At 42.3% G+C, this 24,552-nt stretch overlaps 1 protein-coding gene across 1 annotated transcript in view; it reads left to right on the top strand.

Moving 5' to 3' along the window:
* rimbp2 (RIMS binding protein 2) overlaps positions 1-24,552 on the top strand; it is a 67,315-nt gene that overhangs the window by 37,067 nt on the left and 5,696 nt on the right. Inside the window, 20 exon segments of the mRNA XM_037257805.1 lie at positions 1,401-1,505; positions 4,111-4,161; positions 4,403-4,423; positions 5,696-5,897; positions 6,117-6,265; positions 6,556-6,635; positions 7,761-7,870; positions 7,950-8,819; positions 12,341-12,492; positions 13,957-14,610; positions 14,715-14,864; positions 15,569-15,742; positions 17,197-17,946; positions 18,833-18,941; positions 19,424-19,549; positions 21,780-21,961; positions 22,289-22,457; positions 22,571-22,633; positions 23,036-23,139; positions 24,232-24,258. Coding sequence (XP_037113700.1) covers positions 1,401-1,505; positions 4,111-4,161; positions 4,403-4,423; positions 5,696-5,897; positions 6,117-6,265; positions 6,556-6,635; positions 7,761-7,870; positions 7,950-8,819; positions 12,341-12,492; positions 13,957-14,610; positions 14,715-14,864; positions 15,569-15,742; positions 17,197-17,946; positions 18,833-18,941; positions 19,424-19,549; positions 21,780-21,961; positions 22,289-22,457; positions 22,571-22,633; positions 23,036-23,139; positions 24,232-24,258 — 4,248 coding nt within the window.

The following is a 24,552-nucleotide window of genomic DNA, read 5'->3' as shown; positions in this document are numbered from 1 at the left end:
TGTCGTGCTGGAAGTGAAAGATTAGAGCCTAGGACTTTCTCCCCTCTATTCCATGCTTTCCCCATCCCCCTCTTCCCACTTGCCTCTCCCCCCGCTAGAATTAACACAGCTACGTCTTTCCGGGAAGCAGAGTTGTTCATCTCGTTCTGAATACTTCTTCATTGGTGGAATGCGTACAGACATGAATGCTCACCTGGCTATTAGACCACAATTGTGTGGAATGTGATTGATGCATGAGGCGGAGTCCAATAGCAAGACTGGGTCACCCCCCATGATGATAATATCACCGAGACACACATTATCCTTGAGCTTCTACTGGCACGCGTGTGTCATTGGCTTCTTTCACTTGATAGTGTCACATACGTTCACTCGACGGGGCATATGAATGGATGACAGGTGTATTGAACTCCGGCAGCACGGTGGCGCACTGGTTTGAATTTGGAATTTGCTCACCTTTTTCATGTAACCTACTGATGATACAAATTAGATTGGAAGTAATGAAACTTCAGACAAGCATTGTGTTACCTAAAGGGGGAAGCAAACTTGGCTTGATGTGTATCCATGTCTTTGTCCTCATCCATATGTCCCATCCATTGATCTTATTAGTGCTGCTGATCACTTGGTGTAGACTACTGTCACATAGCGATTGCTGTGATAAACATTGTGAACGCTGAGAGATGAGCTTTCTCAGCGGCCCAACACTGTACCACACCATGGATCGATTGCAAGTGGGTCACAGGGCCAGCTGCACAGGTCAGCTATACGTTAAACTCTGGGGCACCGTCAAGCAAAGTCTCAGTGCGAATGCTAAGAGATAAGCATTTGCACTAAAGCTGTTGTAATTAAACAGCTGCTTCTCTTTGCTCTCCTGCTCAATAACAGTATCATCGAGTCCAACTCAGGCTGAGTGAGCTCTTACTTTTCTCAGCTCACACACTGAAGAGTTCCGGTTACATAATATTGGGCTTTTTTACAGAATGAGATAAAGCGCACCATCACAGCCAGAAAAGCCGTAGCATCACCTCAAAACGATTACTCTGATGTCATCCGTCTTGCAGCCTGATATGCTGTCATGGATCAAGCGACATTATCATCGTCCTTAATGATTTTCGTTTGGCGTTCTGGCTCGGAAACAACATCTCTCAGAATTCACACATAATTTATGAGGGAACTGCAGTTTGTAGTCTGCGTTGCGCTCATCCTTCAGGGTGTCAATTAGGTCAGTACACTGTTAACCAGCGAGGGCACATGTAACACTTGCATTGAGTGGAAACGAAGAGTGAAGACCGGGGATGCACTTTGCATTGGCTCTTAATAGCACTAACATTAGCCGTCTTTATGCCCTCCCACACAATCCCTCTCCCTCCCTGGTTCTCCAACCTCTCATCCCCTGCGGACAGCATATGCGTGAGGCTGCGGAGCGGAGGCAGCAGCTCGAGTTGGAGCATGAGCAGGCCTTGGCTGTACTCAATGCAAAGCAGCAGGAGATTGACCTGCTTCAGAAGGTAAGAGAAGTCAGGTTGTTCCAAGGTAAAAGCTGCAGACATCTTGACGGCTGTTCTTGTTTGCTCAGTCAGTGTTAGTGATGAGATTCAACAAGCTTTTTCGTTAGAGCTGAGGTTGTGATACGTTACAATAAAAGTGAAAGTCAACTGAAAGAGTCCTCTCACCAGGCATCTTTCCAACAATTTGTCATCCCTGGCACGACTGTCCACTGAGCCCCCATCCCTCAGCTCTCTCTTCCCTACCTAATCTTTTCTGTAATATTTCACGAGCACTCTTGTCTGTCACAAGCAAATCGTGCACTACAATTGGAAAGTAGTTATGACACCTTTTAGAGGCCTGCTTAGACCAAAGTGCTAGCTAGCCAAGGCAGTTTTGGTACTTAGCCGTTCTTTTTTTTTGTGCACTGGAGCTGACTTTAATGTCAAAGCGAGTGGAGCAAAGGCTGAGATTGTTGATAGTGTGAACGTGATAAGAATTGTCACCGGTTCTGTCTGCACAGCTCAGTGTTGTTGCTGTAGTGTCGTGCTGACTTCACAGTCAGCCACTTGCAGGCGGCGTTTTCTCTCATTAGCAGAAGCTCATTACTGCCTTATCTGCCTTCAGACGCTCTGCATTCTCTTAAATTAATTGCCTGCAAAATAGATTCATGAAAGTGTTAAGTCAACATATGCTGTCATATTTTCTCTCAACAGATGTTCCCAGTTCTTAAAAGAAATTCTTTTTTTTTTTCCCCGTCACAGTTTTAAATCATCTCATGGTTTGTAAATACCCTAATTATCATCAACTTAAATATGCGAGCACAACACCACCGACAACACAATTGCATTATTGTCAGCCATTCTTTTTGTTGATTAAGGCTTTAATGGTCAGAACAGGTTTACTCATTTGCTCTTGTTAACATTACAGAAGAATAAGAAATTACAGCTAAATTGCTTGTCATGGCTGACATCTGGAGTCCACTGTATAATTGCAGAACCAGTTTTTTTCTTGTCTCAAACGTGGAGTGAACTAAAGCACAGCAGAATTAAATCTCCGAGTTCAGTTATATGAAGACCAACCTGCCTTTAGCAAAGTACATTAAAAATGTGCATTAGTAAGTGCTGTCAGGCACTTCATTGTTATTTTCAGCCGAGTGGTGCTTGAATGCAAAGTGTCAACCATGCTCTAAAAACTGAACAGTCTTCAGTCTGTTTTACTTGAAGTTTAGTTTGTTTTCCCCTTGGCAATGCTGTGTTTGTGCACTTGTGAAGACAGTAAATGAATTGGAGTTCCGATTCAATCAAATTGTTGGTATAGGGTAGCAAACGTCCTGGGTGCTGTTTGCTTTTGGCAACAAAGCAAACTGAGTTGGATCCATTCCACATGGCAAATGAAACAATTATGCTGTGGCACAACAGTGATGGAAGCACAGTACATTTGAAACGGATAAAACTGTTGACTTAACTAGCATGTCATCAGACCTTTTTGAGCATGAACAGGCTGAAGGAAGTGTCATGGATTGGAATGGAGCAGGGCGACCAAATGCTGCTTGGACCAGGGTTTATAGAGGAAAAAAAAAAAAAAGAGTTAGAATGGAGGATGAGGGGACAAACCAACAGAACCAGCAAACTAACATAACTTCCTAATAAAACAAACATCAGGACTGACCGACAGACTGGATAACAGAAACGGAACTGACCGACAAAGACGCGAGACAAAAAGACATCAACGATCCGAAAGGGAGTGACACGCAGACAGGACTTAAATAAGAGACAGGTAACGAGAGGAAGGTGACTGTGATTAGTACATTGATTGTGAGTAGACACAGGAAGGGAGGGGCGAGTACACAGATGCGGAGAGAAACCATGACAACCGACACATAAGAATACAACTGGGGATGAGTCGTGACAGGAAGATAACTTGTGGCAACCCATTAATGCACTTTCAAATCATTTTCAAGACTAATGTAGTCTGGAAATTGTCCAAATTTTAAAGTCATGAATGAAAAACAATGTTGCTGTGGTTTTTTGGTTATTTGCTATCGTTACCGATGGTGTAATCATTGCACCATCAGTAACACTTTAATGGTTCACTTGACAGGCAGCATGGGTTCAATTTAGGGATGCACTAAAAATCCAGCCACCAAAAACTGCATTTTTTGAAACGATAACAACCTAGCTGAAACGGGATGTTGTGATGATACGAGCATGTGCCGACGGCCCACTGAACTAAGCGAAGGTGTTAAACCTTCCTTGTGTATAACTACTTAATCTAATCAGAACCTCTAAAACAAATGTGGCATTCTTATATAGATAGGAAAAAAGGATTATTGTGGTTTATTCTTGGAAAAAGAATGATGTTATTATATTTTGCAACTATTGCTAACATTGCGGCTGGTGATTGAAAGTGCATTTGGACTTGCAATCACTGCCTGGACTTGAATCCATTTAAAAGAAAACATACTTTATTTTGTGAATATTGCAAGAGTAAAATCCAAATTATTTCGCCAGGAACGGTGAAAGTAAATAATGCATTTGTAGTCATTTTATCACTCAACACCACAGAGTAGAAAAGAAATTCCAATCAAGCTGACCTGATCTGAAATACTGTATCTTTTCTTTCCAGGCTCAGGTTGAGGCTAAAAAGGAACATGAGGGTGCTGTCCATCTTTTAGAGGTGAGCTTCTGGGCTCAGGGGCGGGCCTTTGTGTAGTTGACGTATACTCTAGCAGACTCTGTGAAGTCAATATAATGGTTGGTCAATTGCTCATACACTCTACTACCAGACAGTCATGCTGTGCTCACTGTTTTTCTAAAATTTAGGTTAATGTTCTTGTTGATTTTCTATTAATATGTGCATGAATGATTTATTTTCTCTCTTTTGTTTTTCTTTTTACTGTGTCACTGTTGATGCTTAGAACCACTTGGACAGCATGCAGGTATTTCATAATTGTTTTATTGCTGTGTTGGATATTTTAACATATTTTCCTTTATCAGTGGAGGCATATCAGTTTATTCTTTGTTAGTAGAAATTGATTAACAGCTAGTTATGAAATAAAGGTGCAATCCAACACAAAAACACATATATTGGTTATATTTAGGAGGATTTTGGTTTTGTGTGCTTCCTCTCCTTGGGTCTTGCTGTCCACCCACCTCGCGTTTCTCCTGGCTATCAAAGAAAACTCACACACAATCCTCTGGAACATGACTGACAGTATAAACAAGACTTCTCTTTGCATTGATCATAGAGAAATATTCATCCTATAATCCTTAATATTTGATGAAAAGATTCAACAAATAAAACTTTCATAGCCTGCATAAAGTAAAAACGTGGTTGGCTGACGTCAGTGACCTCACATGCAGCAACATTAGGTACACCTACACGGTCGAATGAGATCCAATAGAAGAGCTATGCATGAAACAATAGGCATTAATGGAGTGAATACGTGTTGATCTGCACTGCATCGTTCTGACAGCTTTTTTGCTGAATTGATGTAAGCATTACAGCATCTTTGTACAAAATGAAGACTGTCATTTGATTTATTGGATCTTATCAGATTCATATGATGCATCTAATGAAGTGCCTAAAAGTAAAAGCCTAGGATCCCAATCCTCCGTTGTGTAGTGGCAATCAATATATATATAATCAATGATTGTTGCATGTGTTGTATAGTGCTTATTGACCACAAGTGCACACAGCTGCATGTCGATGTAAACTAGTACTTCTCTTTCCAGTTCATACATAACAGCATGGAACTACCGTGGTAGCATCACTGTATGGGCAACAACAAAACCATCCATAGTGGTTAAAATGGCATTCACAGCACTTTGCTTTCACATTGTGAGGTCAAATATTATGCAAGCCAGAAAATAAGGCTTCAGCACCTAAAATGGTGGTTCTGTTTGCCTGTATGTTGTGTGATTTAAAATAATGAATCCACCTTTTTCCATATACTGTATGCATGTTAGACTGAAAAGTTGTTAATTTATGGACGGTCGTGATGTGTGCATCACCATTTTGTTTTCATCTTTCAATAATTGTCCATATTCTTTATCCATATTCCATTGTCTATTGCAGCTATTGTGGCTCAATGTACAAACAATGACAACCTGTACATTTCATAACTTTTCGTTTGTTTGTTTCCCATCCTACTGCTACCTCTGCCTCTTCTCAATCTCATACCTGTCCCCTTTGCCCTCATCGACATCAGGCCAAAGTGCGTGAGCTAGAGGAGAAATGTCGGAATCAGAGCGAGCAGTTCAACCTGCTGTCCAAAGAGCTGGAGAAGTTTCGTCTGCAGGCGGGCTTTGACATCCTCAGCACTGAATCTTTGACAGTGTGTGAATCTCCCGCCTCTCCCAACAAATCCCTGTCCCAGCTTCTAAATGGATTGGCAGCCCCCATAGGCAAAGGTGATCATTATTATGATCTTTACAGTAAGAAAATGAATGCTGTCATGCTCTGCAAATATATCAACGTCATGTAAATGCCCTACAGTATCTGATTGACTGGAATCGACCTTAATTTATTGCAGTTCTCTACCTAAGATGGAGTTATTAGTTTTTGCTCTCTTGATTTCAGCTCCGTTGTTCGGATGTGAGACGTGATGACATGCTTTGTATGATCCACAGGCGGTGAGACTCCGACAAGCAGAACTTTGATATCGGAGTTCATTCGTCCATTGCAGACTGGCGGAGACAAACCGGAGCTCCTCTCTGTCAAGCCAACATTCCTTACTCGCAGTCGGGGCAGCAGCTCAGCAAGGACGCTTCTCTCAGAGGTTTTTGAGTGTGTTCTGTATTATCCAGTTGCGTAAATGTAGACAGTGAATGAAGGAGAGGGACAACAGTTGAGTTGAATGCAATTCCACCACTGTACGTCACTTAACGTACCCTGGCAATGTTTGTGAGGCAAACAGGCATTTCCACAGTTCTAGTTTCTATATTTTGGAAGTGTTTGGCCTTTACAGCTCAGCCGTCAGTTATTTGTTTTATTACTTCATAACCCACTGACTGACATATTTGATCAATTTGAGAATGTCTTTGAAAGAACTGTATTTTCTTTCTCTAGATGGACAAAGAGCTCGGTTCCAGCACCCGATCGAAACCGCGGTTTACAGGGAAGGTCCGTCTGTGTATTGCTCGCTACAGGTATGTTTAAAATGGAAAAGAAAACATTCAGAGAGTTTGAAGGGAACAATAGGGCATAGTCAAGAATGCCAATTACAAAAGCAAAAAAAGGAACCTGATTAAAAAACAAACAAAAAAAGAGCCAGATACTCAACCCCCAGTTAGGTGAATGTGGAAGTCAGTATAAGTCACTTTGAGGGCCTTATCTGGTGGAAAATTATCATTTACAAACACTTGCTAAGTTTACACTATGTGCCCGGTGGCCACGGCACTGAAACGTAGGGAACTGTGGTGTTTTGGCCATTTTTTCCTCCATATTCATATCTTGGTATCAAAGGCACACTACATTTAACCATGGATGTCTGTAGATTTCCTATTGGCCCATCACATTCTGATGGTGTCCCTCAACCTTCTCACTTTGTGATCGAGGTCTGACATGTTTTTCACATTCAGTCAAGGGACTTGACAGATTAAACGTTGACGCCAGATATCATATTTATTACCACAGCAGACTTGAGTGACGCTCCCTTATACCCCTTTACAGACCACGAGGGTCTTGTCAGATTGTAGTTGAATGAAGCATGGCATGGTAAAATGGTGGCAGAACGTGCACTAAACACGGGACAAAGTGATAAATACATCTGCATCCCGAGAGACTATGGACCACCTCAGAATATTATTAGGCTCTATTATGTACTGTCAAGTTTTGTTTTGTTGACCCCATTTTAGTACGGTTGACTAGGTTTCATATGGGCACTGTGACTGCCATGGGCATTTTTTCAACAGTTCTGGCCTGGTCCACGGCAATCACAGATTGCCTGTCACATTGTCAAATCACCCCCCCACCTCATGTTGTATCCTTTCCATTTTTTTCCTCAGTGGCCTGAAATGTGATTGCCATGTCTGCCAGGATACATTATGATTGTAATGTTACTATTACCATTAATTAGACTTGGCCAAAATATAGGATAGGTAGTTCCTCTTTTTCATCAATGCTGTGTCTTTGCTAATAATTATGTGTGTTTATTATTTTTCTATCAATTAACCTTTTAGTGTGAAATATAATTGTTGTTCTTGTGGTAAATCCATTTATAGTATGTTTCACAGGTTAAGACTGTTGATGACTATTTTGTGCTTTTGTGCTAGTTATAATCCTTATGATGGGCCAAATGAGCATCCAGAAGCAGAGCTCCCCCTGGTGGCAGGAAAGTACCTCTACGTTTACGGAACAATGGATGAGGATGGCTTTTATGAAGGTCTGGTGCCTCATATAGTTTATTCTTTCTGAATCGTACCCAGAATTACCAACCGTCTATTTCCCATTTTGGATTTTAGGAGAGCTCCTAGATGGCCAACGGGGGCTCGTCCCCTCCAATTTTGTGGATTTTATACAGGAGGAGAAAACCTCTGTTCAAGACTCAGTAGCTAAAGAACCTGGCAACCTCAACCACAGTAGCCTGGGACCTCAGAGACTCGGGGTCAGCAGGGGTATCACTGCAAGTCTAAGCAGCCTGCTGTCCGACAGTAAACAAGGCTGTCCAAACGACAGCAGCAGCAGCCTCGGTGTGGACCTCCTGGGCTCTTCCAGCAATGGGACGGGAACCTTAGATGTCAATATTGATGAGGTCGGTGAAAACATTGTGCCTTATCCTCGCCGCATTAACCTGATTAAACAACTGGCCAAGAGTATCATCATTGGCTGGGACCCCCCTGTGGTTCCTCCCGGCCGGGGGTCCATTAGTGGCTACAATGTCTTGGTGGACAAAGAGATTCGAATGAGTGTCCCTTACGGAGGCAGGACTAAGTCCCTTATTGAGAAACTTAATCTGGCAACCAACACCTACCGGATCTCCGTGCAGAGCATTACTGAGCGCGGCTTGTCAGACGAGCTCCGGTGCACGCTGCTGGTGGGTAAAGATGTGGTGGTGGCACCTTATTACTTGCGGGTGGACAACATCACACAGGGCTCAGCTGAGCTCTCTTGGATGCCCAGCAACAGCAACTACAGCCACACCCTCTTCCTCAATGGCGCAGAGTACGACATGATAAAGCCCGGGGGATATAAATACCAATTCTTCAACCTGAAGCCCATGACGGTTTACAAAGTGAAGGTTGTGGCACAGACACACCAGGTGCCTTGGCAGCTTCCAACGGAGCAGAGGGACAAGAGGGAAATCTCTGTGGAGTTCTGCACTCAACCTGCAGGTGAGCCTGCACATGAACTCACGATAAACCATACTGTGCATTCAGGATGCAGAACTAATTATTCATTCATCACTAACACAAATAGCACTCAAACAAGTTGGAATGATAGTTTGACTCATGCTACCGTATTTTCCGCACCTATAAGGCGCACCTAAAAACCTCCAATTTTCTCAAAAGCGACAGTGCGCCTTATAATCCGTTGCGCCTTATATATGGACCAATATTGAGCCACTACAGCAGGCGTGTCCAAATATATGGATTTATATATGGACAAAGTTTTAAAATGGGCCATTCATTGAAGGTGCGCCTTATAATCCGGTGCGCCTTATAGTGCGGAAAATATGGTACCTTTTTTGCTGTTCTTGTAATCCTGCTGTGCGCGTTGCTTGAGAAGCAAAGCAAAAAACAATTTGGCTCCAAAAGATTCCATTTCATTGAAACTAACGTCTTTTAAAGCTGGCTCATTAGAATAACATAAGATTTTCTCCTGTGTAGACCTAGATGGTTTACTTTGATGGTTTCCGACCACTACTCAAACACATTGAATAGGTCCTGTTTAGGTGTTAGGTGATTGACTGGATCAAGCTAGAACTAGTTGTCGGCCCTAATTACTGGCCTGTTCCACCATCCAAAATAAGCAACAGTGCAACCTTGACATTTAGTAGACATGATGGATTGGATATTGTTGAACGTGTTTTTAGCATTTTGTAAATGTGCAGGTCTCTACTAAGTTTTAGAATGTGAGCTTGTTGATGCTTTTGTAGTTATAAATGCACTTTGCCTGCGTCAATCTGATGCACGGACCCCAGCGAGTCTATTTTTGGTCCCGCAACGTCAAGCACGGCATGCGTGCCGACCACACAGATTTTTATGCAAATGAGGGGTGCTGCGACACAAACGGCGTGTTACGCCCGATTCTCCCTGTGCAAAGTCTAGGTAGTAAATATAAAAAGAAAGAGTGCACAGTTGGATTGCACGTTGGGCACAAATATAGGGTCCATTGTCTAACACAGTCATTGTATGGTGCTTTGTCCTGGTCTGCTGTCGTAGGGATCCTCCGCCACTCGCCTGAGCTGGATGAAAGTGCTTCGTCTTGTTTTGACAAAGGTGGATGCTGGTTGCACGTAACCTCTATTGTCATGAAACAAAAATGCGAAGTTGAAAGGAGTTTTGCTAGGTGCTTCGATTTGACTCCTTCTTGTGGCTAGATCTAGTTCAGCCCTTCATTTAGAAGCTCCAAAAGGGCATTGCTCAATAGAGAGAATGTCGCAATGGTTTTTGTTTCTGTTTTGTGTTTGTGTTTGCTTTTCAGGTTTGAAAAATGTTTTCATGAGCCGAAAAGGTCTAAAGTCCGACTGTCATTTTGCGTGCTCTTTGTGTGCTGGTTTGTGCCTGCGTTTCATAACCTAGGAAAAATCTGTGATCGTAATTCATCTCAGGTTTGACAAATCGCATGATACATATAGAATTAGTTGATTTGCATAAATTTCTCTCAGACCGTGCAAAACGAACCGTGTGGCAATTTTGCACAATTGCCCGACATAATCTCGGATGTGCCCAGTTAGCAGATCTACTTCCACTCCTATACATACTGTGCCTGATAACGTAAATATAATTGGTTTTGTCAATATGTGTCCTGCTATTGGCTGACGACCAGTCCAGGGTTTCTCTGGGCCAAAGTCAGCTGTGAAAGGCTCGAGCTCACCTGCGGCCCTGATGACAAGTGAAATAGAAAATTGATGGATAGTTTTTCATTATTTTTCATTGGACCCACTGTTCAACACTCTACGGCACATGAAAGCAGGCAATTGTGACAATTAGAATCAGATGAATGTATTCGGGAATGTGTGTGTGCGTGCGTGCGTGCGTGCGCGTGTGTGTGGTTTGGGTCTTGGCAATGTAAGCAGAGAAAGGAAGCGCTGTAATTGATTGAAAATCAGAATGCTGCACAGAAATGGCAAGATGATGAATGGAGAAGGGGGCACCATAAGACGCGTCACGCTGTGCTTTTCCTGTTGCCATCTGATCGGAAAACCTGATGAGTTCATTACATTATCCATCCATTGAACAATTTAATTAGAGATGATTAAAAGAGTCTCCTGTGCACTGGACAATGTCTGGGCGAACTGTGGAGCCTTTCAAACTCAACGTGTCTTCCTCAAACAGTTTCTGTATTCATTTTTGCACTTTCGAAAAGTGCAGCCTCAAGTTTCTTGCCATAAATTCTGTGTCTGCAGCTGGGATTAATGAAAGTAACAACTGCCCAAAATCATTCACTCACTGCTCCCAGAGAAACTATTTGTTCTGACAAGAAATTTAAATATCACAAGTTGAAATAGACTCGTAGAACAGCTATAGCTGCCTGTCTAAGACTGTGTTTTGTCTTAGTGGAAATGTGTCGGCACTAGTATAGCTTCATACAGACAAGCACTGCATCTAATTACTGTGTGCAGCTTGCTCCTTAGTGCACGCAGCACTGACAAACTGTGGAAATAATTGTGTTCCCTTGTCTTATTGTTAAGCCAACATTATACGATAACTGGCTGATTGCTGAATTCTAGTAAATGCGGTTCACTCAAGCACATTTATTCAGAAATCAGAATCAAAGCTATAGTTCTCCTCCGTATTCTTTTTTTAAATGTTTTGATTGCCCTCGACTAAAGCTTAGTGTCGTAAACATTGCCAATACTCTAGATATGTATACGCTAGCCAGCCACAACAATGTGATAACCTGAACATAAAGTGATCCAATACAACTTCCAGCTCAAATGTAATAGTATTTTTTGATAAATAGAATTAAAATTAAATATAAATATAAATTAAAATACTATTGACAATATTTTTATGACCATAGTTTTAATTTTGTGGTGTCAAATTGCACTGCATTCTACAGACAGCTGTTTAAAATATTTTATATTATTCTTACATGAATCTAAACAAGGAAACATGGAGTGCATTTAGCACATTATACATTTGCAAAGCCAGATTCACCAACACGTTGTTGCAGTGTATCAACTCACAAAAAGGTGTTTCGTGCCCTGGCCAACATTAAACTGGATATTTTTTCTTTGGTCCCATTCATTCTAGTTTAGCGCAATGCTAGTTTGTCTCTCAGGTTCGGCGTGAGTTTTTAAACTCCCTTTCCATCTGTTATCATTCTACCCACGGCTTAGTCAGGTCATCATTTCATTTATTCCAAATGCATTTTTTATTTTCGCAGATCCACTAAGCAGTGTTTATCTTGTCGGAAAAAAGAATCTTACAGTGAAAAACTTTAAATATTTTATCAAGGAGTCTTGTGAATACCGATGGTATTGAAATTGTATAAATATGTAACATTTATGTGGCAAAATATAGTATTGTAACAGCAGTTAAATATAAGATACTGTACATGTTGGAAAGAAAGAAATCACTGACGGTGGCACTGTGGGTTTCACATCAGTTCAACTCATCAGAGGAGTGGGGTTAACAAGTTAGTTCTAACTTTCAAGACTATTTATCTCCCTGTTTGTGGTCCCCAGGGCCTCCGCTCCCGCCACAGGAGGTTCAGGTCCAATGTGGTCAGACACCCGGGGTTCTGCAGGTGAGATGGAAGCCACCACCGCTGACTACAGCTGGTACTTCCAACGGTGCCAGTGTCATTGGATATGCTGTATGCACAAAGGGAGAAAAGGTACTAGGTTGTTTTAATACTTTTGTGGCAATGTGAATGGTTTAGTAGTGTTCTTTTGCCCCCTTCTGGAGGAAGAGAAGAATGTTAATATCCAAGCAAGATAAAATTGTTTGAATGTCAGCACGTTCATCATCTATAAAGTGGCCGCTCCCCTGCAGATTAAATTCATGAAAAGTTGTACGTCATGATGACTGAATACAAATATTTAGTTTCACTTAGCCCCCCCCCTTCAAAAAATTCATCATTTAAAATAGGGTTTATGAAATTCAAATACGACTCCCCAAACTTTTGTGTTATCGTTATTGGATATCATAATATAAAATGCATTATGAACTTTACAGGTGAACTGTTCAATGTACATATCAAATTCAGCTTGATACATTTTCAACTCAACATTATTTATAAAGCATTCTAAAAACCACAGTTGCATACAAAGTGCAGTACTTAAAATAAAAATCAGCCATGACAAAACAAACCATTAAAAGAATGAATTCATGACATAATAACACTAAAACAACGTGGAGTTTCATGCTGAGTCAAAACACCAATGAAAAGAGTGGCCTAACATAAACCACATTCACTACCAGCCATTTTAAAGCATTTGGATATTTTCCAGAGCTGTGGGATATTGCGGTCAATAATTTTATGAGCACCAAACTACCAAATGAAAGAATACACACTTTCCCTTCACAAGGAAAAAACAACCCGATTCTCTCGTTTTCTGCTCTTTTAGTAGTAGAAAAGGGTAGGTTGCACAAAATGCAGCCGTTTCTCCCTGTGGACTCAGAGGCTGTGCTGACCTTATATCTAAAATGGGCCGTTGATGTCATCTATTGGTGTTTGTGCATCAGTAAAGTTTGTGATTTACAGTGGGGTCGCAGCAGATGCTCTCCCATCTATCCTCAATGAGAAAAAAAAACGTAAAGACAAAGTACACTTGTCAATGGCAGTGAACGTGTTTTTAATAACGGAAGGTCATTCCAAGTGTGGGGTCCGGTAATGGAAAAAGCTTGATCCCCTCTGAGGATCCCCTCTGAGGCTCCGCTTAGTCCTCTTAGTTCCTCTAGTAGTGTCTGGTCAGAAGCACAGGGTTAAGTATGTAGCGGTGGAGGAGCTCAGTGGTAAGGTCGGGCGAGACTATTTAAAGATTTAAAACCAAATCCAAGAATTTTGTGAAAATCCAAGAGTTATGTGTTCCTTCCTACAAGCTCCAGATAAGAGACGAGCGGGCAGCAACATTTTGGACCAACTGGAGACACTTGGGGGAGGACTGACTTCCTCCAAAAATAAAGTAATCCTGCCGAGATGTAACGAAGGCATGGACGACAGTTTCTACATGGTGTTTCTTGGCTTGGGTTTAATTTAGCCAGCCACCTAAAAGGAAAAAAAAAAGATGAATTCAACAACAGCACGAATTAGCAGATATGCACACTAAATTGTTGACGCTGTGGTTGTTTTGTGCAGATTGCAGAAGTCTTGTACCCGACAGCAGACTATGTGACAGTGGAGTTAAACAGAATCAAATGCTTGGAGGCCAGGGAGGTCATCGTAAGGACGTTATCAACACAAGGAGAGTCCCAGGATTCACCTGTGGCCATCATCCCGCATAATCTACTGGGCTCTCCTCGTCTGTCGCATCGAACTACTGGGCCCCCACACACTTTGCCTCACCCACCGTCTCACCCACCTCTCCCCCAAACTCACCCTCCTTATCCATCCACATATCCGCCAATCCATCCCCAGCCACAAGTGCAGCCTCTGTCTCGAGCCCAGCCTCACGCACAGACGCACTCGCAGCCCATCTGTCACCCTCCGCCCCACGCCAATCCTCAGTTCCAGCGCCCGCCCGGGCCCAAGTCAAAACCGCTCCTAAGTGCCAGAGAACCTGAAACCAAAGAGCACGAGGCGAGCATGCGGCCCGGCCCGCCCTGGGAACGCTCTCCTTCCCCGCTGCCTCCGATGCGCGGACCCAACCTGGAGCCGCCGCCCTTTCAAACACGCCGTTCGCCCTCTCCTCAGAGGATCCTGCCGCAGCCTCAGGGAGTCCCCATCCCCAACACTATCGCCAAGGCCATGGCCAGGGAAGCTGCTCAGAGAGTGTTTGCCGAAGGCAACAGGGTACGATGATGATGTATTAAAAATGTCATCATAATTCATGATTCAGAATAATCATAATAATTAAAACCTAATATAACATGGGATAACTGTCAATGTGATATCAGGTGGAGAAGCGGAACATCTTCAGCGAGCGGGGTAACGCCCTGCACCCACTGAACTCTGATGAGGAGGAGGACGGTTATGATTCTCCTCATGCAAGAAGAAGAGGGGCTTCGGTGGACGAATTTCTTAGAGGCTCGGAACTGGGCAGACAGGTATTATTACTACAAGTGTTGTGTTAGTATGGATTATGAGACGTCACACATTTAAAAGTCTCGTGCGAAGGCAGAGTACGTTTTTGCTTATTATGACGACAAGTGGCGCAACTCACGCGTGCGACAAAGAGAGCCTACTCATTTTTGCTAAGTTCTCTCTCAAGCATTTTTTTTTTTTTAAAGCAGTGATCAACAAATGTAGTGACTTTTTTCAGTGGAGATCTCTGCAATTGTGAGCAAGAAACGTTTACGCCTATGCAAATAAGTGGAGCATGCAAAAAGCCACCACAGTTTGTCATTTGTACAGTTTGTCATTCTTAACTGAGCATTCATTGTTAATTAAATGAAGACATAGTTTTTTGTCATTAAAGTTTTTTTTTTACTGTACTGTTCTCATTAACTGGCTGTTTGAACTGTCATTGGTGATGCTATGGATGAATATTTAACAGTATCTTAAATATTATACTGTTATAAATGCACCATAAATGTACTAAATAATTGTTGCAGTGTAGATCAGGTCACTCCCAGACACACATTTCATTTGATTGCTTTAGTGCACATAGCTATACTTCTGCCCAAAAAGGTTCATGCACTCAAATGCAGAATGTGATCTTTAACGATAGTAACCTGTGTCAACTTGAGAGAAAGATTAAGAAACAAAAATATGAAATACGATGCTCATTTTTTTTTACGTTTCCTCTTAGCATCATCATCATCATCATCCCCACCACTACAGCCACAGCGAGGAGTACTACACAGAGAGCAGCCGGGGATCAGACTTGTCCGACATCATGGAGGAGGACGAGGAAGATCTCTACTCTGAGATGCAATTAGAAGAGGGCCGTAGGAGGAGCATCAACTCTCACAACTCTCTAAAGGTACGTCTGCTCACTTTGTGCTTGTAGTGACACAGGGGAGGGGGCAGATGGCGGGTGGTGGGCATCACCTTTTCAAGGTTTTTACAACTCGGCCTGCTGTGGCTTGGCCTGGCTGAGTGCTACTGCTTTAGTTCAGCTGAATTTACTCATCCTACCCCCCCCCCCCTCTCCCCAGTTGTGCTTAATGCAAGGCTGAGCTTCGAGAATGGCTACATTTACAGAACATACTGTACAATAATCTGTTTAGCATGGTAGCGGTTGAAGGCTGAATACTAAATCAATGTGCATTTCTGAGTTGCGCTGCATTTTTTCATGTGCTTTGTGTTGTAATAGACATTTTATATCAGCAAAATGCTAATGTTTAATTGCAAAGGGTCATGGCATATCCAGTACACGTGGGAATCTCATTTAAGTGAGCACTTAAATGTAAATATTCACTTTTGCTCATGTCTGTCACGTCTTGATATTTAGTATTTACTATCTGCAGTGGTTATCAGTACAATTCTTTTCTTCATTTGTTCTGTGTGGATGTAAAACCATTATGGTCTCAAATTGTCATGTTTACAAATTTTCAATCAAATTGTAGTATAATTATATAAAATTCACAAAATGTATGTAAATGGATGTAAAACCATTAAGGTCTCAAAATGTCATGTTTACATGCTGTCAGAAGTCAAGTTGCTCCAAATTTTCAATCAAATTGTAGTATAAGCATATAAAATTCACCAAAAAATATTCATCTATGTAGTATTTACTTTATTTTCATCATTATTTTTTCATTGCATTTTACTTGTTTAAAGAACTGTTGCAGATGACCTAGCCCCTTCTTCCAAAAATACTTTCAGCATATAGAAAAACACGAGAGAGGTGAAAGCCATTTACCATTTACAGCACATGTATCATCTAATTAAAATTAGAACAATGAGATAGTCTCTTGCTGTCTACTCCAATTCGGGTGGAATTGCTGTCTACATTGCAAATGTAAATGGTTACGAAATATCTACATACTGTGTTAAGTGGCACTTCGATGCCCTCGGCTTGGTTTATGGAATATTACAAGTAGAATTCATTTCTTTCTTCTCTACCCCTCAACAGGTAAAGCCTTTTCTCCACCACCCTACTTTTTCATGATTTCCCACTTTCACCCCCTTTTTGCTTATCCACTCCGTGTCCACGTTGTGTCTGTCAGCTATCATTTCACAGATTCCTGTTCAGAGCATGCCATTTCCTCTTTTTCACGGAATGAGACTGCATGAGTTGCTTTCTTGCCACAAATAACTAATTATGTCTTTATTTTGTCTTCCCTCCTATTTACTCTATTCACATGTTGTGTTCTTTCCTGCCTGTGTTAAAACCTCCAAACACGTGTCAACTCCCCCTACCAAAACACTAAACTGAACCTTTTGACCTGACTCACTGAACTGGGAAAACTTGTGGAACTTTGCCTCGTGGAGGCATACTACAAGCGTCAGGACCTTGCCGAGGAAAGAGACTGCTGGGACCTCCAGAGGGAGGTAGTAAAGCAGAAGTCGCTCCGTAGCAAGCGCCTCCACAGCATCCCTGAGGTGGAGGAAGAGACGGACGGTGTGGACAACATGGGCCAGCGCCTGTGCTTCGAGGAAGGCGGCCGGCCGGGAACGCCGCGCGCCGGACGAAGGACGTACGGCCATGACGATAACATGCACAAGCGCGGCGTCACCTCTGGCAAGAGCCTTCGCCATTTGCAGCGCCAGCGCTCTTCACCCCGCTTCGCCGACATCCGCTACTACTGCAATCCGGAGGACCGCATCCTGGGTCGACCCAACCGCCAGAACACCAAGAGTCCCGACAGCGGTTTGGACTGCGGTAGTGAGGAAGAAGGATCTCTGAGCAGGGGTCATCGAGGTTTCTATACCCAGGCGGCTCCCATGCGCATCATCCACTGTGAAGGTCCGGTAGAAAGGCGAGCGCTCGCCATGGGCCGTAAGAGAACATTGACACGCCAGTGCAGTGTAGAGGAGGAGTTTGCTGACATTCCAGTGACCTCTGCAAAGTCAGTCCACACCGGTGACTTTAAAAACCGGGAACACTTTGGGCCACGGCACTACTCCCGGGAGGGGGCCCTGAGTGAGGCCAGGCTGAATGAGCTGGACAGAGCCTATTACAGTCCTCACAGGGGGGGCAGGGCCCGGTCTTTGTCCAGGCTCCACTGGGACCAGTCGCTGGTGTGTGACTCGCACTTTCTGCTGTACTTTGCAATCAGCAAGCCTCAGCCATTTTTGCTTTCTGAATGTTGTGTGGTTTTCATCATGATTACCCTCTTTCTCATCATTGGATGGTTTCATTTTCTGACCGCATTTCATGGTTGGTCTGATTTTATGTTGTTGTGACTAAGTTACTTTGCTCGTTCTCTGACTGACAGGTGTTTTTTTTTTTTTTGGATACGGCCAAACTTTCATTTCCCTAAAGGCCATTTTAACACGTTTTGAGTTGTCATGTCTTTATGGCTAATGAGCAGCAGTTGCTAAGCTGCTTGACTGTGCAAAGCGTGGTTAGTTTATGCCTTCTGTCTGCTGGCTTCATAAGTCATACTTCATGACTTGTTAGTGTTGTGCTCGGAGGTTAATTGCAGAATCTCATCTCACATACTCACATATAGTAAATTCCTATTCTCCTGTAGTTATTCATTAAGTCACTCCACCTTAACTGTTTTGCTTGTTACGGCAAAAAAAAAAATCCTATTTTATGATACTGTACTTTGTTGATTGTCATGGTAACTTCACTTATTTTCTGCAACACCTTTGTGAATTTCCTGTCATGAAGCTGACATGCACAGAGCAAAACAAATGGTCTTTAGTTGTGCTACTAACCCCAAACCATGGTCTATGTTGGGGGTTGATTTGATTTACTTGTTTCTTTATCGTTTGTTTGTTTTTTTCTATGATTTATCCTCCCTCAGGACAAATGGACTCGATCATTTGCTCCTAAGACTTTTTAGTTGTTTTGACAAACTTGTGGGATTTTTTTTAAATTATTGTTTCAAACGCCAACTGTTTCCCCATGATGTAGGTAGCCTATTGTTGTAACTATTTGTCTTTTCTTATCCTAAAGCTCATTGGAAACTCACCACCTCATGGAAATGCCAACCGTCTGGACCATACAGGGCGGAGGCCGGTTCACATTGGCACCCCCCCTCAGGGACGACCCATCCCTTCCATTGGTTAGTGAGGTCACCAAATGAGGAGACGCCCCATCCCCGCCTAGAGGCCACTGATGTCTGTTGCGATCAATACCATGTCTCTCCCTTTCCCATGTGAGCCGAGCTGTACATCACTTCCATAGCGCATTAACATCTTGTGGCCCCTTTATCAGGTGTCTGCATACCTCGTAGCTACATCGTCATGAGCTGGACTGGCCAAATGTCCATGTGCAGTTTTTGCAGGAGTTACAGCCCTAAGCTGTGTGTTTACAGTGGTCAACAAGTCACCACTGCAACAGTGCAAGCATTGCTGTTTTACATGACTCAAAAAGGGAGTCCTAATTGCCTTGTGTCTTCCACTTCCCCAACCTCCTGTCCCTTACTATAGGACAACTTCATCCAACTCTCCCAGCATGATTGAATGAGCTGTGTGACGTTGTGTGTGGGTGTGTGGGTGTGTGTGGAATCTCTGACCGTAATGCTGTGATTGGTGTCTTCTGTAGAGATCACCATGGACAGTAACAGTGAGGGGAGTGAGGGGAACCTCTCACCTGTCAAGGACGATGTTTACTATGGCAGTGTAGCTCGGCGAAGGATATGGCCATCTATGTCCTCAGAGGATCAATATGGTACGTGGCGCAGCTTCTCACCAAGAGTTCACCTCGACAAAGCCAGAAAAAGGCCAAGAACGGCAGCGATAGCATCACAATCGGTGTTCTTTGCTGGACACTTAGTTTATTTACCTAACTAGCATAATTAGAATGAGTGACCAGGGGAAGATTGGCCACACCTCTTTCCACCTCTACTACCTCAATCCCAACTAACCTAAACACCCTGCCTTGCAATGCTTTTAAGCACTAGTTTGGTTCCGTTTGACATTATTTAAATTGACCAGATTAATATTTCACCATAATACAGAGACACTGAAGTTGATTTGGTGAATGGATTCAAAGCCAGAGTTGTCGTGAAGCACCGTTAGATCATTCTTGTAATTTATTTGTGGGTTACACTGTGACACACATTACAAGATCAATCACTTTTTGCTGCCAAACTGAACTCAACTGTTGCTGCAGCTTGATGTAAAAATGGCATCAGCCCACCTGTTTTTTCTTTAATTTACACTTCCCTTTTTTTTTTTTTAGACCAGGTTGCTCTTGTCACTCTTAATTTCCCATGAACAGTGTAATTTCTAGGGTGGAACACAAGTTGTTGTAAGATGCTGATCAGGAAAGGAAATAGGAAAAAAAAATCAAGGGCCAAGGTGTTGCTGTCATAATTTGTTTATGAAAGGTACTTGTGTAATTTGAGTCATTCGTGGTCAAGCAAGTGAAAAACAAAGTTACAATATTGATAGGAAAAAACGTCAATAACAAAGCACCCTACAGTACATGGAACTCTTGCAATTTTTGCTCAAATTCTGGATCATCCCACTTCAGTGATTCCACTGCCCCAAACAGTCCAAAATCACTTACAGTGTTGGGAAGAATCAGTTGCATACTTATTAATTCTTGTTCTATCACAGTTGTTAACTTCAATAAATCACTTTTTCCATTATTCCAAAAGGCTTTTCATGAGACCGATTGTTCAGCCTGACTGTTCTGCCATTCAAACATTTACATGAAGCATGAAGAACTGATCCCAGATTCATTCTTTCCCCCCCCCTCACTGTCCTTTATCTGTCATTGAGAACTTCTAGGGTTTTTGATATCCGTGTTGATTCTCAGTCGGTCGTGGTAATCTGCAAAGATTGAATCAAGGCAACGGCACCGTTCGTTACCTTTAATCTAAAAGGCTTTGTCAGATGTAAACTTTAGGTGTGGTGTCCCTCTACCTCTTTCTCGATTAAATAATAGGGTACTGTAGTTGTCGCTCAGTGTGGTCAGCAAAACGAGCGTCTGCAATGCCAAACAATGGTTCTCTGACAAACCTTCCACATATGGGACCACAAAATTCCACCTCCTGTTTCTATCTTCAGGCTTGAGTCTGGTGGTTTGTTTTCTCTTGGCAGATTTGAAAAAAGCCTCAGTGAGTGAAAGCCTTCCTGATGTTAGTGGGGATTCTGCCTGTGTCCTTCCCTGACCACCGTCCACAAAAAAAAAAAACGACGTGTCAACTGTGATGTCCCTTCACGCACTTCTGTCCACAGAGTTGATTGATTTGTTCAGTAAACAAATCTACTTTGAACTGACATTACCATGCTTGAACCAGTGGCTTGACTTAGTTCTTAAGGAGTCTAGTGCTTTTCTTTCCGCTTTTCCTCATATATTTATTGGCCACAATTCAAAGAAACAATCAAAAATATCCCAGTTGCCTTGATTCAGTCGTTGTCGATTAGGGTATTTAACGTGTTTTCTGTGTCTGGTACGAGTGTTTGCTCTCCTTTTTGTTTCCACTTGTTTTCACACATGGCATACAAGCATGGGATTACCAACCCTGGATGTAGGAATGCTTTCCTCATTATGCCCAAATCAAGGAAGGCATGCTTTTGACTTGCCCTTTGTGAGATAAGGCAGTGAAACAGCAATGAGCAACTGCTTCTTGTATTGTCCTCATATTGCACATTGTTCATTTCTCCCTTCACCCAAAAAGCTGCTTAATGTTTTTCTGTGATGTCACGCACACAGCTGAGCTCATATGTGTGACAACAGAGTCAAGCTTGCAACGTAAAATACGACATTCAAATCATTTGAAATCGAATCGAATAAAATCATTTGAACAGCATTTGGCTCTTTTTGCACACATGCATGTCAAGTCTTTTCCTGTCAGCTTTAACAAACAAAATCCTGCTCTCATGGCCACTGGAGCCCGTGTGGCTCTTTAAGGCTGTTAGTAGCAGCAGAGGCCTTCTCTCTGTTTCAGACAGCTATGGCGGACGCAGGCACGGCCGGGATCGCCGCTCGCAGGATTACTTTGAGGAATCAGAAGCGGATGAGCTGACACGTGTCTTTGTGGCCCTATTTGACTACGACCCGCTGTCGATGTCTCCTAATCCTGATGCTGCTGATGAGGAGCTCCCTTTTAAGGAGGGCCAGGTCATCAAGGTAAGGGTTTGGCCTGGAGATACTACGGATATCCGTCAAGATCCATGTCTGCCCTATGAACGTTTCACTGATAAATGCCAAAATCAGGTCCAGGAGTAAAGGGAAGTTTTCTGCACAGGTCTAATCCGTCCTTCATGTTCTTAACACATAACCAGACGTTTATGTTTCTTTTATATTATGCCCATAATTCCAGTGATCCTAACAGCTTTTGGAGATGTAATTGTTTTTTTTCCATTCCAAAATAAAGGATCGTGTTATCTTTTTTTTTTCCATTTGTCTGTCAGGTTTAAGCTCGCTCATCCGTTGCCCCTATTTTTGTCCCTGTAGGTGTTTGGAAATAAAGACACGGATGGCTTCTACAGGGCAGAAATTCGAGACCGAGTGGGTTTGATTCCTTGTAACATGGTCTCTGAAATCCAAATAGAGGATGGTAACATGATGGGCCAGCTACTCAAACAGGGCTTTCTCCCACTCAACACTCCTGTGGACAAGTTAGGTAAGGAAATGTTGTACACTGGCACCATGTTGTTGTCTCTGGGTTGATTCTCTGCTGCTGACTCTCCTTTATTTTTCCCCAAAATTTCCCATTTTTTATTCTTTCCTGTGAAGTAAACTGTGATCGTTTCAAAGGTGGACGCTCAATAAATCGCAGGTCCAGAAAGTCCAAGCGAGGTTTGTGTCCTGTCTCCTGCTTCTCGCTTGATCTTCTTACTTCTTAACATTTTCTTTCTTTTAAAGCTGCCTGAAACTTTGCTTACATTGTTGACATCAGTTTAGCCTTCTGAAATTTAAATTAGATATATTCTGTAGGAATTAAGTTATCAGTGACAGTTCAGTGAAATTTTGGTTTTCATGTTTTTGTCATAGGCAATAGCGTGACCTCCATTTTTTTGTCCACTTTGGCCCATTTATTTTCTTATTTACTTTATTTACTACTTGCACCACTACTACAATTAATTAGAATAATAATTATTTACTAACACTGAGAGCCTACATTGTGGTCAAATTTACAATTACAAGCCACTCCAAATGTGTGTGCCTCATGCTGCTGCTTTTGTAACATCTCGTTGGCAGAGAGGAACAGACGGAGCGGCCGTCAGCATTCGATGTCAACCCGCAGAATGATAGCGCTGTATGACTACGATCCAAGAGAGAGTTCCCCAAACATTGATATTGAGGTACTGTCCTAGTAAACACCATCTTTGTGGAATTTTTGTTAAAAAAAATGGAATGAGCACTTCAAATACCCTAATAAATTCAGGGAAAAACAGTTTCACTAAAGTACATAATTTATTCTACTGCACATACTGCTTTTTCCATGACACTAAAAACTCACTTTCTTTGGAAGTCATCCTCCAGTTTTAATAAATTTTTTGGGTATGTGCTCAGGTTGAAGTGGCCATTCCAACCAAACTCAACATTTTGACAGACTGTCACTTTTTGGAAATCTTGTGACATTACTAGATACAGCTCAAGCTGTCCATTTTGTCTTCAGCTCACATTGTTATCATCTGTCTATAAATAAACATATTTTCTCTTCCACTTCTACATAATAGGTTGATGTAGACGTTTGGAATCAAACATTTGCCCACCTCATGCATCTATTTAAGTTAGATAGCCTAACACCGCACTCGTTTCTTTTCCTGAGTACGTAAATGTAGACGTAGCTTTTCATGACTGAAAAACAATTGTGCTTATTATTCCATAAACCGTTAACAGTAAACGTATAGAAAGGGACACATGACTTTTTTAAAGATATTTTTCAAACCTTGTTTAGATTTTGACAAATAATTCCAAACATCGTATTTATATTTTCTTTGTGAGAATGTCTGGAACAAAGAGCCAAGGATCTTAATGTTATCAGCAACTTTTAAAATCTTCTAATAAAATCCAGGATATGAAGCCATTTGTAAAAAAAAAATACATATGGCAAATGTTTCATGACTTTTTATAGACTTTTAAATGTTATGTGATTTTAAAGTTAAAATCTGGCCCAGCGTATCAACAATTCAGGACGAATGTATAATTAAAATATTTTGGGAAGACATGATCGTCATATCGTCTATGTGAGGAAGCACTGAAAATAAGCAGTTTTGATCACGGATTTGACAAACAATTCTCTAGCAGCAGGCGGCCTATGTCAAACTGCTCGATCTACTCTGTCTAATGCTTAAGAAAGGTTCAGGTAAAACATTGTTTTTTCCCCCCATCCCTTGGTTTTTACTTACTCTCACCTTTCTATTGGCACTCCCACCCACCCAACGACACAGTATGAGGGCAACAGACTAGATGACGAGGTGAGTGATGGTGAGGAAGATGCATCGCTGTCTGCTCTGTGTGTGTTTTTCTTCCTTAAGTGTTGGGGTCCAAAGGAGATGGTGGCGTTCACAGCTCTGAGTCCAGAGCGGTCACAAATACAAAGCGCTTCACAATGCCTGAGCTAGCATCTCCCTTCCTCACTGTGGTCTTTGTGTCAACTTGTCTGCGACATGCTTTACATACACCGCTGACTGTACTATGACTGTTTGGCTTGTTTGTTGGACCGAGAGGATATCACAGAAGAGATGCGCCCACTGTGCTGCCACTTTCTC

Source organism: Syngnathus acus, chromosome 9, assembly GCF_901709675.1.
Source record: "Syngnathus acus chromosome 9, fSynAcu1.2, whole genome shotgun sequence".
Lineage (NCBI taxonomy): Eukaryota > Metazoa > Chordata > Actinopteri > Syngnathiformes > Syngnathidae > Syngnathus > Syngnathus acus.
Note: the sequence above shows the minus strand (reverse complement) of the source record. Positions and strands in the feature narration are given on the sequence as shown.